The sequence below is a fragment of the Lontra canadensis genome, unplaced genomic scaffold (assembly GCF_010015895.1).
Source record: "Lontra canadensis isolate GAN:19392208 unplaced genomic scaffold, GSC_riverotter_1.0 scaffold144, whole genome shotgun sequence".
In the NCBI taxonomy this organism is placed as follows: Eukaryota; Metazoa; Chordata; class Mammalia; order Carnivora; family Mustelidae; genus Lontra; species Lontra canadensis.
In genome coordinates this window covers 404,844-420,651 of record NW_022631138.1, presented here as the reverse complement: position 1 = coordinate 420,651, position 15,808 = coordinate 404,844, and the positions used below count along the sequence as shown (strand labels likewise).

The 15,808-nt window shown below is 54.4% G+C and overlaps 2 protein-coding genes across 2 annotated transcripts in view; both read right to left on the bottom strand.

The window, feature by feature from the left end:
• Window positions 1-281: 281 nt before the first annotated feature.
• On the bottom strand, window positions 282-2,473 carry ADRA2B (adrenoceptor alpha 2B). The gene has a single exon (XM_032843907.1). The coding sequence runs from the start codon at window positions 2,013-2,015 to the stop codon at window positions 675-677; it is 1,341 nt and encodes a 446-aa protein (XP_032699798.1). The 5' UTR covers window positions 2,016-2,473; the 3' UTR covers window positions 282-674.
• ASTL (astacin like metalloendopeptidase) overlaps window positions 2,066-15,808 on the bottom strand; it is a 20,674-nt gene continuing 6,931 nt past the window's right edge. The window contains exons 7-12 of the mRNA XM_032843912.1: window positions 14,555-14,636; window positions 14,309-14,463; window positions 9,141-9,530; window positions 2,934-3,128; window positions 2,349-2,507; window positions 2,066-2,169 (exon numbers count right to left, since the gene is read on the bottom strand). Of these exons, the coding sequence (XP_032699803.1) occupies window positions 2,066-2,169; window positions 2,349-2,507; window positions 2,934-3,128; window positions 9,141-9,530; window positions 14,309-14,463; window positions 14,555-14,636 (1,085 nt within the window). The remainder of the gene's footprint in view (window positions 2,170-2,348; window positions 2,508-2,933; window positions 3,129-9,140; window positions 9,531-14,308; window positions 14,464-14,554; window positions 14,637-15,808) is intronic.

Genomic DNA, 15,808 nt, shown 5'->3' with positions numbered 1-15,808 from the left:
GAGGTGAATGCTAGTGATCAGGGATCTCCCGTTGAGGCAGAGGCCAGGCCTCCAGACCGCCCTACCAAGGCGAGGCATCCACCGGCACACACCCACCTCCCAGAGGGGGAACGGGTGAAGAAAATGATTCTAGAAAAGGTTCTGGCCTTTAAAGGAGCTATGAATCCAGAAGTAGATGGAAAGGGAAGAAGGCCCAGAAGCAGTGCCAGACCATAAATCCCCCCCCCCCCCCCCCCCGCACCCAGCGCCTGACAGGGACCACAGACACCCAGCTCGGATCACTCAATCCTGCCTCCCCCTCAGCGGCAGGTGTCTCTGGGAAAAGTGGCAGGCTGGCTTCCTGCTCTCTACCCGGGAGGATGCGAAACAAACACCACAAGCAAGTGACCAGCCAGGGAACACTGAGTCCTTGAAGAAGGAAAGCCCTCCCGTTGGCTTGCAGGGGTCTGGGGTACTGGGAGGGAAGGGCTCTATCCTGGCCTGGCTTTGGAGGCTTCAAATGGACCCCAGTGAGCACCCCTGCCCCTACTCCTCTCAGGGGGCTGCCAAGATGAGGCCTGCTAGACCCAGGCAGGAACCAGAAAGCCCCAGGGAGGCGGCCACAATGAGGGGAAGAATCAGAGTGGCCCGGGTGCCACCTGGCACCAACCCCATGCGGGTGGCAGGCAGGTGGCTCACCATGCCGTCTGGGTCCACTGGCGGCAAAGGATCCTTCGGAAGGCACGGCGAAAGTCCTGGTTAAAGATAGTGTAGATGACAGGGTTCAGCGAGCTGTTACAGTAGCCAATCCAGAAGAAGAACTGGAAGAGGCCATGGGGCACCTTGCAGCGCTGCGGGCAGATGGCACCCAGACTGTAGCTGAAGAAGAAGGGGAACCAGCAGAGCACAAAAACGCCAATGACCACGGCCAGCACAAAGGTGAACCGTTTCTCCCGAGTCAGCTGTGCCCGCCGCCGCCACCACTGCCCACTCGCGGTGCCCACACCTCTGCCCAGGAGCACCTGGCCACGTAGGGTTGCCAGCACCCGGGAACCCTGTGGCTGCTGCAGGGGTGGGCTACAAGCTGATGCAGGAGAGGCTGGTAAGGCCTGAGGCTTGCCTTCCTCCTTCTCTTCCTCCTCCTCCTCTTCAGCTTCCTCCTCTGGAGATGCCCCGCACACACCTTCCTTCTGACTCTGGCCCGAGTTGGAACGGGCTGACCAGGTGGGTGGCAAGGCAGGGGTCCCGGGATCTTCAGGGGTATCCCCCTCTTCCTTCTCCCCAGTAGGCTTAGAGTGCCCATTGGCCTCCCCAGAAGCCACCAGCGAGGCCAGGGTAGGCAGTTTGGTTGAAGTCCTCGTAGGGACTGAGCGTGGCTGCTTGGACTCACCTGCCCCGGGGCCCCCCTTGGCCCTGGGACCTCTGCGGTGGCTGCGTTTGGCAATCAGGTAGATGCGCAGGTAGACGAGGATCATGATGAGGCAGGGTGCGAAGAAGGACCCGATGCTGGAGGCCAGGATGTACCAGGCCTCCTGGTTGAGTTTGCACTGGGGGCGCCCGCGGGGCTGGGGCCCTTGGTCGCCCTTGTAGATCAGCGGTGGCAGGGAGATGACGGCTGCGATGAGCCACACGGTGAGAATGATGCACTTGATACGGCGCGGGGTACGCTTGGAGTTGTATTCCAGCGCCCGGCTCACCGCCCAGTAGCGGTCCAGGCTGATGGCGCACAGGTGCACGATGGACGAGGTACAGAAGAGCACGTCGAGCGCCAAGTACACCTCGCACCACGTGCGCCGGAAGTACCAGTAGCCCAGCAGCTCGTTGGCCAGCGAGAAGGGGATGATGAGCGTGGCCACCAGGATGTCGGCAGCAGCCAGCGACACCAGGAACAGGTTCTGCGGGGCGCGCAGCGAGCGGCTCGTCAGCACAGCCAAGATGACCAGCGCGTTGCCGAAGATGGTGAAGAGTATGAGGAACGTGATGACCGCCGCGATGGCCGCGGTGGCCTGCACCGAGTAGGGCTCCTGGTGGTCCATGGCGGGGCGGGACGCGCGTCCAGAGGGGTCGCCGCTCGCCCAGCGCGTGCTCAGCGGGCGACAGCACTGTCCTGCCCAGCTAGGCTAGACGGGAGGATCAACCCCCTGGCGGCGCGGAAGGCGCTGGAGCCCCATGGCCAGGCCGAACGGGTGCCTAGAAGATCAATGGATGCCTGGGGCCAGCCACCGCCCTCCTACATCCTCTTCCACCAGCACCCGGCGTCCCTGCCGTCACCCCCGGAGAAGTTTTCCAAGTTGTCCCGTTGCCGTCCCCGCCCCGCCCCGGGACCGGGGGAAAGTTGCACCCTCCCGCTCTGAGGCTGCTGGACCTACGCTGGGATGCGGGGCCCGGCGGGCTGGCCGCGGGGTCGCGCCACCGATGGTGGGAGGCGGCGCAGAGGCCGAGGCGCCGGTTCCGCTCGCTGGCTCTAGCCAGGAGCCGCGCCTGCAGGCAGCCGGCCGCGGCAGGGGAATGGGAGGAGAGCGAGCGCGCTGGAGGGAGGAGACTGGAGGCGGGAGCAGGAGGAGGGGAGGAAGGCGGGGCGGGCGGGTGGACCCAGGATGGGTGGAAGGTGCGCCTGGAGGGAGGACTCGCCGGCCGCAGCCTCCGCGCGCAGCGGCCCTCCGCCCTGGCTCTCCTACCCGTTTTCTTCCCGGCCTCTGAGCCACGGGAGGTCCGAGAGACCGTCATCTGGGGTCTTCAGGACTCCGGGAAGGATCCTTGCAAAAGTGGAAGGGCTGGTTCTCACGGCGGGGAGCTGGGACCGAGGCGGGACCTCTCGCCTGCAGACCCGGTCGGAGCACCGAGATCGAGGACCGTGGGCTCCGGCTGATCGCTCCTCCCGCCGCGCAGGAGCCCCAAGGAGAGGCTAGGTGGGTGTGTTGGGGCACCGCAGCGCACTGAACCACACCACCTACCCGGCGCTCGAGAAGGAAGCCGAGTGGAAGGAGGAGGAGGGAACGGGGAGACTGTCCGGAGCCCCTTCCCCAAGCGCTTTCTTGACCGGACTCCGTCGGGCCTGCAGAGCGCGTGGCCGGGTTGCGAGCGCCCCCTGCTGCCGCCCGCGTGTCGGTAGTCCTCGCCGCGCTCTGCGGGCAGCGAGGTTCCCAAGGCTGGTGGGGACGGGGAGTGCTCAAAGATTTAGGACTTCAGCTGTCCGCCCCCACCCCAACCCCACCGCTGCCTCGGTTTCCTCCACTAAGGGCAAAGAGGTAAGACGAAAACTGGCTTTGATTCCAATCTCAGCTTTTTAACACAGCTCAGAGAAAAAGTAGATCTCAGGGGCAGCTAGGCAGGGAGGAGCATCGCTTTAACTATGTTGTCACACACACACACACACACACACACACACACACACACCCCGCATTCCTGCGGACTCTCCCCACATAGTCACACCCCTCTTGGAGTGGCTGTAGAAGGAGCTGGGTAAGAAACTTCAGATGAATCACCCCACCCCATCCCATCCCCATGCCAGACTCCAAGAACTTACGCTCTCCCTCTGGCACCCTAGGCCCTACTTACTCTCCCTGTGGCCACTGCCACCAGCACCAGCCTAGAGCCCCTGATGTCATGCCCCAGGCCTTGTATTTATAGCCCATATCTCTGCAGGACATCCTCTGTATAAATAAGCATCAAGACACCCCGAAAAGTAGGGCTCCTCGAACGGACCCGGACTTGAGATGGCGTGCGTGCTGGACCTTCCTGCCTCCCTGCTCCGTCTTCATGAGACCAGGGAATGACCTCACAGTGCCCACAATGTCTCACCCTTCCCCTGCCTCACACAACAGGGGTGGAAGGGTTCCTTGAGCCAGGGCTGTCCCCGCCTCCCGCCACCTTACTCAGCGCCTTTGTGAAGTCTGAGCGCCCACAGCCTGATGGTGGGAGAGGACAGCCCCTCCAGAGACAGGTTTTACAGCTGCACCCCCACCTGCTAGCTGGGCTGAGCCTGGGGTGGCCAGAGATGGAGGGGCCTGAGCAGCCCCCTCCCCGAGGCTGGACTGAGGGACCACTTTCTCACCATCTCCAACCACACTCACACTGGGGGGCCAGAGGGTATCTCCCCAGACACTGCAGTCAGCATCAGCCCTTTGTTTCCTGGCCCAAGTTTTCCTCAAAAGGCACCAGGATCCCGAAGGAGCTGTGGTCAGAGCTGCTCAGACTCTGTCCCCTGCCCCTTCCCTCCACTTGGGCCTTCCCCAAACAGGCAGCCAGCTCTGGATCCACCAAGTGTCAAGCCCTACCGGGCCCAAGCTCCAGTGGGGACAGCCAGGGACAGTCTACAGGCATCTGTGAGGCTCAGCCACAGCCCCAGGGTCTGTGTCACCTGCTGCCACCTCCCAGCCCCACCTCCCAGATGTGTAATGGGCTCTTGGGGGCAGTGGAAGCCATTACATAAGTTGATTCCCACCCTTCTCTGCAGCTCTCTCTCCCATACACACCTTCTGGGGCTGCCTGCTGGCCCCAGCCCTGCATGAAACTGAGCCTCAGGCCATAGCTTTAGCTATTCCCAAACTAGAGCTGACCTTCCATTTGCATTCCATTCCACCAGGGTTCCATTCCACCAGTGGTAGGAGCTGCCTCAGAGCAGCCCCAGCAGGGCACTGGCCTGCCATCCTGGCTGCACCAGCTTACCTAGTGGTCCCTGGACGTGCCCTGAGCTCCCACATCTCCGGTCCTTCCCAGGAGCTCATTGCTACTTCTGTGCTTGGTGGCCCTCCCACTCTCCAAGGTCCGCTCACCTCTCACCCACCACCCTTCCAGGGAAAAAGAGGTACCCTGCTTTCCAAGTTCTTGGACACCGTGTACACAGTACCACGGTCACAGCCAGAGAAGTACTGAGAGGCTGGTGGACGACAGCACACATCCCTTCTCTGTCCCCAGTACTGGCCAAGGTCCCTGAATGAGAAGGGGGAGTGACAGCCTGGCCCCAGTGGGGGACATATATGAGCCGCTCTCCAGTAGTGCCCAAATGAAGGTATCCCCAGAGGATGCCCTTGGAAAGGGGTGGGGGGAGGTTACCTAGTACCATCTTTTCCAAAGACATGGGAACAGTTAGGGACACGGGGACACCTTAGCTGAAAGCCCTGGAGCCTCTTATCCAGGCCTGAGTGCCAAGACTGGCCCCGGATTCTCCCGTGCCAGGGCTCCATGGGACTGGGGCCCAACTGGGCTTCACACCCCGGCTCTCCCCAGAAGCCCCCACCTTTCAAATCCCTAGGGCCCTCTCCTCACACCACCCCATAGGCCCCAATCTCCCCACCCTCCCAGTCCCTTGATTCATGCCCTCCATGATGCAAGTCCAGAACCCTCTCCTCCAGTGCACCTCACCTGACAAAACCCCAACCCTGGGTGGACCTCAATCAGCCACCTGGCTTTGCTGGAGCAGCTGCTCATTCTGGAGCGAAACACTCCCAGCATCGACTGGCCTTGCTTTAACGGCGTGACCACACATCTCAGACTTCCCTAGGGTACTCACCTTCCACCCCCGCCTCCCAGCATCAGTAGCCCGCTCATCCTTCTTGCCCGCACACCCTCCCCCACTCCAGGACATGACTTTGCCTCCAATCTAGAAGATTAAGGCCCATGGGCCGGAAGTTCCCCAAACTCACTCACCCAAGCTCCAGCTCTGCTGGGAAGGCAAGACCTCTGCAAGGATCTCAAACCCTCTGTGTCCTCCAGGACTCTGCTCCTGCAGTCACCCCCTCCAGCGTCACGTCCCCTCCCCGAGAAGCCCTCTATGCCACCTGCCACCATCTTAAACCATTCTCTGTACAATCTCTACCCCCTCACACCCTGCCTTCCACTGAATCTATTCCTGGTGGGTCATTCGTGACTCCTGACTCCACGCCAAGTGTGTCCTCCTAATTTTTCAGCAAGATTTTAGACAACAGAATGCTCCCTTCCTTGAGAACACGGCAGGCTCGAGGCCACCCCTTCCTTCTTGGCCTCCTTTTCTCCCCCCAAACTCCCAATCACGGATTCTCACTGAGCGGGATTTTTCCCCCCCTTCTCCTCCAGGAACATTGGGCAATCTGGCACCTGGAGACATTTTTGATGGTCACAACAGGAGGAAAGGGGTTGCTGCTAGAATCTAGTGGGTAGAGGCCAAAGATGCTGCTGAACGTCTTACAAAGTAAAGGGCAGCCCCTGCAACAATTATGAGGCACAAAACACTAATAGTGCTGCCCTCAGGTCACAGCACCCCTGTTCAGTCCTGGGGTCCCTTGTCTTCTGGACCCAAACTCTTAGTAATTTCATCCAGCCCCATAGCTCCCACCTAGATGCTGAGGATGCCCTGAAGTCCATCTCCTGCCCTGAACTCCAGGCTCATTCAGCCCACACCCTCCCTCACCTCCCCTGAGGTCTCCACACCGTGCTGTATGTGGTACCCTCACCCCCTGCATCCCGTAAGCAAGTGTGATTGCCTTAACTGTCAAGGCATATTCCAGAATCCCCCACTCCGCCCCCTTCCACAGCCCCATCGCTCTGGCTTGCACAACTATAATGCTTCCCTGCTGTTCTCCCTGCTTCTAATCTACTCTCCACAGAGCATCCAGGAAGGCTTTTAAAAGCTTCTATCTTATCACTCCCCTCCTTAGAATCCTCCAGCAGCTGCTCCCTGTTGCTCTTGGAATAAAATCATCCCTCTCTATCCCTGCCCTGCCAGCCTCCCCTGCCCCACCATACATCATCCCTCCACTCCGACCTTAACTCCCTCCTGCCTCAGGGCCTTTGCACCGGCTATTTCCTTGGATTGTTCACAGAGTAGTTTCTATCATTCAGGTTTCAGTTGAAATGCCAACATCCTAAAGGAACACCCTCCTCCATCATTTATAAATCCCTGATGACTTTTTATCTATTTACTGTCCATCCTTTGTCCACCCCCAAATAAACTCCACAAGAATGGAAACCCTGCCATGCTCACCATGTTACTTCCAGTGCCCATAGCCGAGCCAGCCTGGCACCTAATTCAACAGAGTCGGTCAAGTAAGTGAATAAATTGAGGAGTGAGGACATGTAGTTATGTGGCTGGGGATTAGGTAATAGGGAATAGGCCACGGAACCCGGGATGGGTGGCTAGCTACCGGGTTCTGGTTAACAGCCCTCATCCCATCCATGGCATAATCCCCACACCAGGGCTTCAGAGGCTGAACCAAGGCTGGACCATGGGGGCAGGGTGGGGCTTGTTGAACAGGCCTGGGGAATGGGGTCTGTAGTGACAGGTGGCTTCAGGGTGGAAGGGTAAGGACAGCCCTGGTGATGACCCTGCTTACCCCCAAAGAAGAGGGGGGGAAAGCACTCTTCCCCTTGAGCCACCAAGCTCAGCCAACCCTATGGTCTAGAGAACCCAAATTCTGGAGAATCCAAAAGCCATGTCCTAATGGAAGCTAATGGCAGGCAGCGTCTGAGAACTGGGAGAGCCTCCAGGGCACAAAGCTCCTCATGGCCTCTGACCTAGCGTGGCCGCCAAGAAAGCCCAGCCCAGAGCCAGAGGCCTGGCTCTACCACCAAAAGAAACCCATAGATGGGTCTTTCTCTGATAAAGAGGGGCGCTGTGTAGGCTCCCGATCTTCGCTTGGGAATCTCCCAGGGGAATGATCACCCTGGTGGGAACAGGGCCAGAGCCACTCCCTGCTCCCTCTAGGCTCACTCAGCCCCTCTCCTCTCCTGCCCAGGGGCAAGCAGAGGGATCACGTGTTCCCCAACCCATGATCTTTCCCTGAGGCTAATACCTGAGACCAGGCCTCTGCTCAGTCTGAGGAAATCCCAGACTCAAGACAGAAACCCAAGATGGACTGAGGGCAGAGGCTCCAGCCACCCTGGAGCATAGCCTCACGTCCCCAGACTGGCCCAGGAGGCGGGCAAAGGCCAAGCTCTTCCCCAGCACTGAAACACCACAAGCCTCAGCCCTGCTCCCTCAGCCCTGCCCCTCTGCTGCCCTGAATACCTCTTCCCACCCCAATCCGGGAAGTGGGTATAAGGCCCTGAAGTCCCCTCCCAGATCAGTCAGCAGGGTTAAACGTACTCATGCACAGCTCAGCACCCGGTTTCTGGAGCAAATACCCAATATTTATTTCTGCCTTCCCACAGAATGTCTGAGGTGCTTGGCCCCACAGGGCCGGGACACAGGCTCCTACTCCCCCACCCCCCACTCCAAGCAAGGCTTCCACAGGCTTCCAACAGGGAACCAGAATAGTTCCTCTCCAGGATTAAGGGGCTCCTGGCCTGTAAGCACCCCAGACTTTCTTCACTCCTGGAATAGCCTTCACCCAGCAACAGGAGGTAAGGACAGGGCTTTGCTGAAGAAGGAAAACAGGTTGACACCACACACACACACCCCACCCCAGTCCCTTCCCAGCCACCAGAGACTTCCCAACTTGACTCTGTGACCAAGTCCCTGACTGGTGGAGGTAGTGGGCTCCTGGGAACGGCAAAGCAGGCTGGAGAGGAGGTTTGAGTCCTAGGTCAAGGGCCTCCCATTCTCGCTGAGCTCCCCCACTGTGCAGTGCTGGAGGCCTCCACCCCTACCTCCTTACCCCCTGGGGTAACATTCCGGTCACTGGAGCCTCCCTGCACTGCAGGGGAACAAGCTGAAATCCCCTGGGGGGTGGAGCTGGAGGCTACAGATTCCGAGCACTCAAACACCAAGGATGTGAGGCCATTCCCAGGGTCCCAGCCACAGGCTCCCCAAGTCCTGGCCTGAAAGAGAGGGGCAGAACCTGGGCATGCTGGGGGAGCTGAAACTCACCTACAGGAGGACTCCCAGGGTTCTGGAGCCCTGGAGAATATCCTCTCCCCTTCCCAGCAGCCCCCAGGGCTAGGGCAGAAGCTGAGAGCAGGCAGAGCCAGGCATCTCTTGACAGGCCTGTCTTCCCCCGATAGACCTAGAAGTCCCCTTTGTCCCCAGGAGCCCTCAGGAGAACACATGGGGAAGGAAGGGGCAGAGGGAGAATCCTAGGCCTCAGACAGGGTAGCTAGATTGGGGCTAGAAGACCAGACACTGCCTGGAAAGCCCAGGTGTTACACAACCCTGCTCTTCTAGACAGAAGTTGCCCTTCCCCCTTGGGGACAGAAGCCACAGGCTTGACCTCTGGGCATCCCCCTGAAAGGACTTTCAGGTACACCTGCTCCTGGCAGATCTGGGTTCCCCAAAGCATCCTGGATAGGCACTAGCTGGCCTTCTGCTTCTGGAGATGTAGTTGGGGGTACAGAGGGGGCTTGGGCCAGTCGGGACCTCTCTAGAACACCAGGAACACCTGCTCCAGGCCTGGAGCTCAGGGAGGAAGCCGGGGTCTCAGGCAGCCTTGCAGAGGCCCCCATAGCGACCTTCCTCTGCGCAGGGAGCTCCCAGCTATGTGAGCTCTCTCGGGGCCCTACAGCAACATGTCGGCCTCCTGCCTTGGGGCCACTGGCATCGGGGTTCCCAGATTCTGCCAACAATGCCTTCAGAAGCCGCTGCAGGGATGGTCTAGGGGCAGGAGTGGGGCTCCTACCATCGCTGTGGGGCTGGAACCCTGTAGCAGGAAAGACAGGAGGTTATGTCCCAGAATCGCAGAAGGAAAAGGTACCACCCCACTGTAGAGCCCCGGAGCCATCAGCCAGCCTCCTTGTTCACAGCTTACTGGAGACAGCCTACCACACCCCGCTGAACACCTTCAAGACCCATGTTCTCAACTCCTGCTGAAAGACAAGGACCACAGAACCATCCTGTTCCCTCCCCTCTTGGTCTCATTAGTCCCCACGAGCAAGTCAGGCCACCAGGGTCCTCTATGATCTCCCGCCTGTACCCTAGGCTGCTGACGGTCAATGCACTGGAGAGCCAAGGGCTGACGGCACTGAGGGCACTGTCCCCCCACCTCCTGGGCCCTCTGTACTGAGCAACCCCCACCTCTCCCCCCAATTTTGAGGTCTTCTGCAAAATTCCTCCTGCACTTGTAACTACCTCCATCACGGTTGGGCACATGCACTCGGCAGGACGGGGCTGTCTTGCTCTTCATGGCCACTCCTGAACCATGGACCCAGAGTTTTAGACAATTCTTCAACTTAAACCCAAGTTCTAGCTGGCCAGACCCCTCCACCCCACCTTGGTGCTGCCTCTCGCCCCTGTCGCACCTGCCCATGCATAGAAGGCTTCACAAGGAGCCCAACCGTCCATCGACAGACACTGACTGTATCAGGGCTGATCTGCTTCAAACAGCAAGTCTTACCTCTCCTGGTCCCAGCTCACTCCCCCACACCTGGGCAGTGCCAGAGACCACCACAGCAGCCATCTCCGTTCCCGGCCGCCCACTCCTGTACTTCTAAGCTCTCTTGTTTAAGTATCACAACTCCTGCTCGACTCCTGCTCTGCCACCTCCTCGCTTCCAGACCATTCTCCACACCCGCCTTGGGCTCCACGGCCCTCACTGCAAGGACTCCTCAAGCACCTTGCCCATAAAATCCCAGTCCTGGAGAACCAAGTTGCCAACCAACGCTGTGCCTCCCCCTGGCCGCCAGCTGCCCCGGCACTGCCGGCCACGCTATGGGGTAGCTCTAGCTGGGTTCTTCTCCTGCCAACTAGACCGCAGCATCACGCCTTTCCCTTCACATCCATCGCCCTCTCCCCAACCTCTAGGCCAGTGACCTCATGTCATACTTTGTGACTAAAACCCTCAGAAGCCCATACATCAGCATATTAAGATCTACATGCAAGGTTAGGTCCGCTCCGGTCTCCCTTCTCATTAGGTCCAAGGAATCTCGGACATGTTCTCGGAGACCCAAACAGCAAGGGCAGCTCCTACCCAAATGTTCTAGATATTATTCCCTCTGCCTTGTGCATTTTTTTCCCTTCTCCATTGGATCATCATTTCAGCATCCAAACATGCTTGAATATCTACCATCATGATAAACCTGCTTTCCTCATAGTAGTCCAAACTCTAGAATACCCACCAAGCTCTTGCCACATCATCTATTTTTTTTTTTTAAAGATTTTATTTGACAGAGAGAGATCACAAGCAGGCATAGAGGCAGGCAGAGAGAGAGAGGAGGAAGCAGGCTCCCTGCTGGGCAGAGAGCCTGATGCGGGGCTTGTTCCCAGAACCCTGGGATCATGACCTGAGCCGAAGGCAGAGGCTTTAACCCTCTGAGTCACCCAGGCAACCCACATCATCTATTTTTAACAAAAAAAAAAAAAAAAAAAAAATTAAAAAATTTTAAAAAATAAAGGTATGTAGTACGTGATGTGATGTATGGGAAAGAATAGCATAAAAAACGGTGCTAGAACTGGATACTCACATGCAAAAGACTTAGGATTAAATCTTCAGGACCTTGGGTTAGGCAAAGCCTACTTAGATAGGACACCAAAAGCACAGTTAAAGGATAGAGAAGTTAGACCCCCATCAAGATTAAAAACGTTTGTATTCAAAGGACACCAACAACCTGTAGAATGCGAGAAAATATTTCCAAATGACAAGTCTGGTAAGGGACATGTATCTAGAATACAAATTGCTGCTTACAACTCAGCAATAGAAAGACAACCCCAGTGAAAAGGGGGTAAAAGGATTTAAACACATATGCTCTTGAAGAGCATATATAGATGACCAAGAAGCATATGAAGAGATCATTAGGGAAACGCAAATCAAAACAATGAGATGCCACTTCATACCCACTTAGAATGGATGTAGTCTGAAGAATAGAAAATAGCACGTGTTGGCAAAGACCTGGGAAAATTTGAACCATCACACACTGCTCATGGGGGTGAAAAATGGTACAGCCAACTTGGAGAAACATAGCACTTAAATCTGGAGTTACCACAGGACCCAGTAATCTATCCCTAAGTGTATATCCAAAGGAAGACACCTGTTCACATAAAATCTGATATACAAACATCTGTAGTAGCATTAATCATAATAGCTCAAAAGTAGAAGTAACCCAAATATCTTTTTCAACTGATGAACGAACAAAACATCATGTCCATACAATGGAGTGTCCTTTGACAATAAAAGAATGAAGGACTCCTACCTGATACCATATGGATGAGCCCTGAGAACATTATGCTAAGTAAAAGAAGCCAGTCAAAAAAAGAGCCTGTACTGCAGGATTCCATTTACATGAAGTTTCCAGAATAGGCAAACCTAGAGAGAATGTAGATGGGCAGTTTCCTAGAGCTGGGATTAGGGACACTCACACACACATGAGGGAGGCTGAAGGGCTCGTGTTTACTTCTCATTTGGTTTCCTTTGTGAGGTGCTTGTTTGGTCTCTTCCTGTTTTTCTCCTTTGTACTTCCAGCTTTTTCTTATCATGTATGTTATATTAACTATATAATATATATTATGTATTTGGGATACAATTAATTACGTGTTACAAAAGTCCTCTTCTGACTCGTAACATTCTTTGTCCTTTGATTAGCAGTTTTACGAGAATAACTACATAGGAGATCTTAGTGTAGTTGGATTCATGAATCTTTCCAGTTTTATGGGTTCCTTTGTGTCTTAAAGAAATTCTTACCTATCCCAAGGTCATGAAGGTTTTTACTATTTTTTCCCCCCTAAAGTTTATTCTATTTATATGTAACTCTTGTATATATCTGAGAGGAATTTGTGCAGGAGTTGGGAATTTTTTTAATGTATAACTAGTCCTCTGAGAGCCACTCAGTGACTAGTCTATTCTTTCCCTAATGATCGGCAGCGCCGCTTCATCAAGGCTCCACTTCTGAGAAGTCATTTATGAACTCTCCGTTCTGTTTCAATGGGCAATGTTCTATCCTAGACACATTTTATGTACATACATTTCCTGTATGTATTTTATATGGATACATTTGTACAAATATTTTTTAAACTATATATCTTGATATCTGGTAGGGCAAGTCCCTCCACTTCATTTTTCTCCAAGAGTATCTTCGCTATTATTTGCCTTTTGTGTTCTAATTTTTTTTAAGATTTTATTCACTAGTCAGAGAGAGATGGCCCAAGCAGGAGGAGTGGCAGGCAGAGGAAGAAGCAGGCTCCCTACCGAACAAAGAGCCCAACATGGGACTCAGTCCCAAGACTCTGGGATCGTGATCTGAGCCGAAGGCAGATGCTTAACCGAGTGAGCCACCTAGGCATCCTGCCTCTTGTGTTTTCGTGTAAGTTTTAGAATCACCTGGTCAAGATTGCCAAAAAGCTTCTTGGGATTTTCAGTAGGAACTGACAGACTCTATAGATCAGAATGGACATTTTTACATTGTCTTCTTATTAATGAACAGGATACATATCTCTTATTTGAGAATCTTTCATGATTTTAATGAAGGTTAATTTTCCATAGAACTTTTTACAGAATTTCTGTCAGATTAATCCTTGGGACCTTATTGCTATTATAATGGGTTTTTTTTTATTATGTTTTCCAACTATTGATGTAATCATATAAAAGTTTCTATACAACTGTCTTTTTTAAAATTCTTCTTGCAGGGGCACCTAGGTGGTTCAATGAAGCATCTCATTCTTGGTTTTGGCTCAGGTCATGATCTCAGGGTCATGGTGTCAAGCCTCACACCAGACTTAGGGGAAGCCTGCCTGAGATTCTCTCTCTCCTCTTCTCCCTCTGACCCTCCTCCCCAAAATAAATCTTTACAGAATAAGAAAATTCCTATTGTTTCCAATAGTTTGTTAATAGGTGTTGTTGCTTTCAATGTAGATAATCGTCATCTATGAGCAGTGACAGTTTTTGCCTCCTTCCTAATCTTCAGATTTTTCATTATTTCTCTTGCTGTACTGCAATGGCTAAGACCTTCACTACAGCATCAAACAGACGGGACAATAGTGAAAAAACCTGTTTTGGTCCTGATTTTAGCACTTTTTACATTAAACAAGACTTTTGCTCTGGATTTTTTATAGATACCCATGTTAAGGTTGAGAAAGTGACCTCTAGGGACATCTGGGGTGGCTCAATCATTAAGCCTCTGCCTTTGGCTCAGGTCATGATCCCAGGGTCCTGGGATCGAGCCCTGAATCTGGCTCCCTGCTCTGCGGGAAGCCTGCTTCTCCCTTTCACACTCCCCCTGCTTATGTTCCCTCTTTTGTGGTCCCTGTCAGGTAAATGAAAAAGTCTTAAAAAAAAAAAAAAAAAAGCGACCTCTATTTCTATTCACTAAGTTTTTAATCATAAGTAAGAATTTTCAAATGCCTTCTCTACAGCTCTTGTAGGGAACCCCTAACAATTTCGTCCTGCTCACCTCTGCAACCTCAGTCCTACCACTTTACCCTCATGGACGCCACCCTCCACACAGGAACCTGCTCCAGATTCCTCAGATCACCCTGCCCCTTGTCACTCACCTCCACCACGGGGGCCTTGGCCACTCGGGTTGCAGTCATAAAGCCTGAGGACCCGTGTGATGTCCGAGGTGCTCAGATTCCATCGCTGGCCAATTTGGACACCGGGAGCCCAGAGGGGTGTGATGGTGGGCAGCCCCCGCCGGCTGAAGGCAAACCTGAAACCCAGCAGGTGGGGAACAGAGTCCAGAGCACAGTGGGGGCTGGCAGGGCAGTGAAGGGAAGAAGGAAAGGAAAGGGGGTCCTCACCGCCCATAGTGCAGCACTGATGAGTAGTCATAGGGCACCAACATGTTGCTGCTCTGAGACTTGATGAAGTTGATTTCAAAGCCTGGGGGGCAGGGGTGGAGAACAACCACAAAACTTGGTGATGGGGGGTGGGGAAGAGGGCAGGGGAGGGAGGGGTTAGGTGTTAGGGACCTTCCAGGAACTTGTAACCTATGTGAGCTGAGGAATCTGAAACCATACCCAGATGTGCCCCCCACCCAGTACCATTCCCTGGTCCCCACTTCCTTGGTGCCTTCATTGCCTACTCCTCCCCTCCCCAGGAGGGGTCTAGACCGGCACTAGCTGATGTGGAAGCACAGGGACCTCATGACTTCCTAAAGAGTGTCCTCCACTTCCTGCCCCACCCAAGCTCACCCAGATGCAATGGTCTTTGTAGAACCTACACTTTCCACGGAGTCGCACACTACTGTGTGTCTTCAACACACACACACACACACACACACACACACACACACACACACCCCAAGAGAAAGAGTACCTACCCTTCAACCAGCTCTGGAGACCCACCAGCCCATCACCTGCCCTTGAACTCCCACTCCCCAGCAGTAAGCCACCTTGTTCTTTCTGCCCTGGGCCAGCACACCCACGCCCCAGGTTGGAGTCCAGCAGTTCCCCACTGGCCAGAGCACTCACTTTTCCCCTGTCACTGCCATACTTGCCTCTAGAGAGTTCTTCACCCTTCCCTCTAAAAATCCTTAAGATATTAAACAGTTTTGAATAGGCACTATGTTCACCTGGTTCAAAAGTCAGAAGATATTGAGATCTATAATAAGCCTCCCACTCCATCCCCTTTCTGAGTTCCTGTCTCCCCACCCCAGTTCATCACGGTCATTAGTTTGTATGTCTTAGCAGTTTGTTCTGTACAGAATATAAATGTATTCTCATTTTTCTTCATTCTTAATAAATGGGGGAAATTGCTTAAGAAAACCACTCGAGGGGCGCCTGGATGGCTCATGGGTTAAGCCTCTGCCTTTGGCTCAGGTCATGATCTCAGTCAGGGTCCTGGGATAGAGCCCCGCATCCGGCTCTCTGCACAGCGGGGAGCCTGCTTCCTCCTCTCTCTCTGCCTGCCTCTCTGCCTACTTGTGATCTCTCTCTGTAAAATAAGTAAAAAAATCTTAAAAAAAAAAAAAAGAAAGAAAGAGAAAGAGAGAGAGAGAGAGAAAGAAAGGAAGGAAGGAAGGAAGGAAGGAAGGAAGGAAGGAAGGAAGGAAG

What these genes read in the sequence shown, in the direction of transcription:
- ADRA2B (XM_032843907.1), bottom strand. Translation starts at nt 2,015, where the DNA reads ATGGACCACCAGGAGCCCTACTCGGTGCAGGCCACCGCGGCCATCGCG.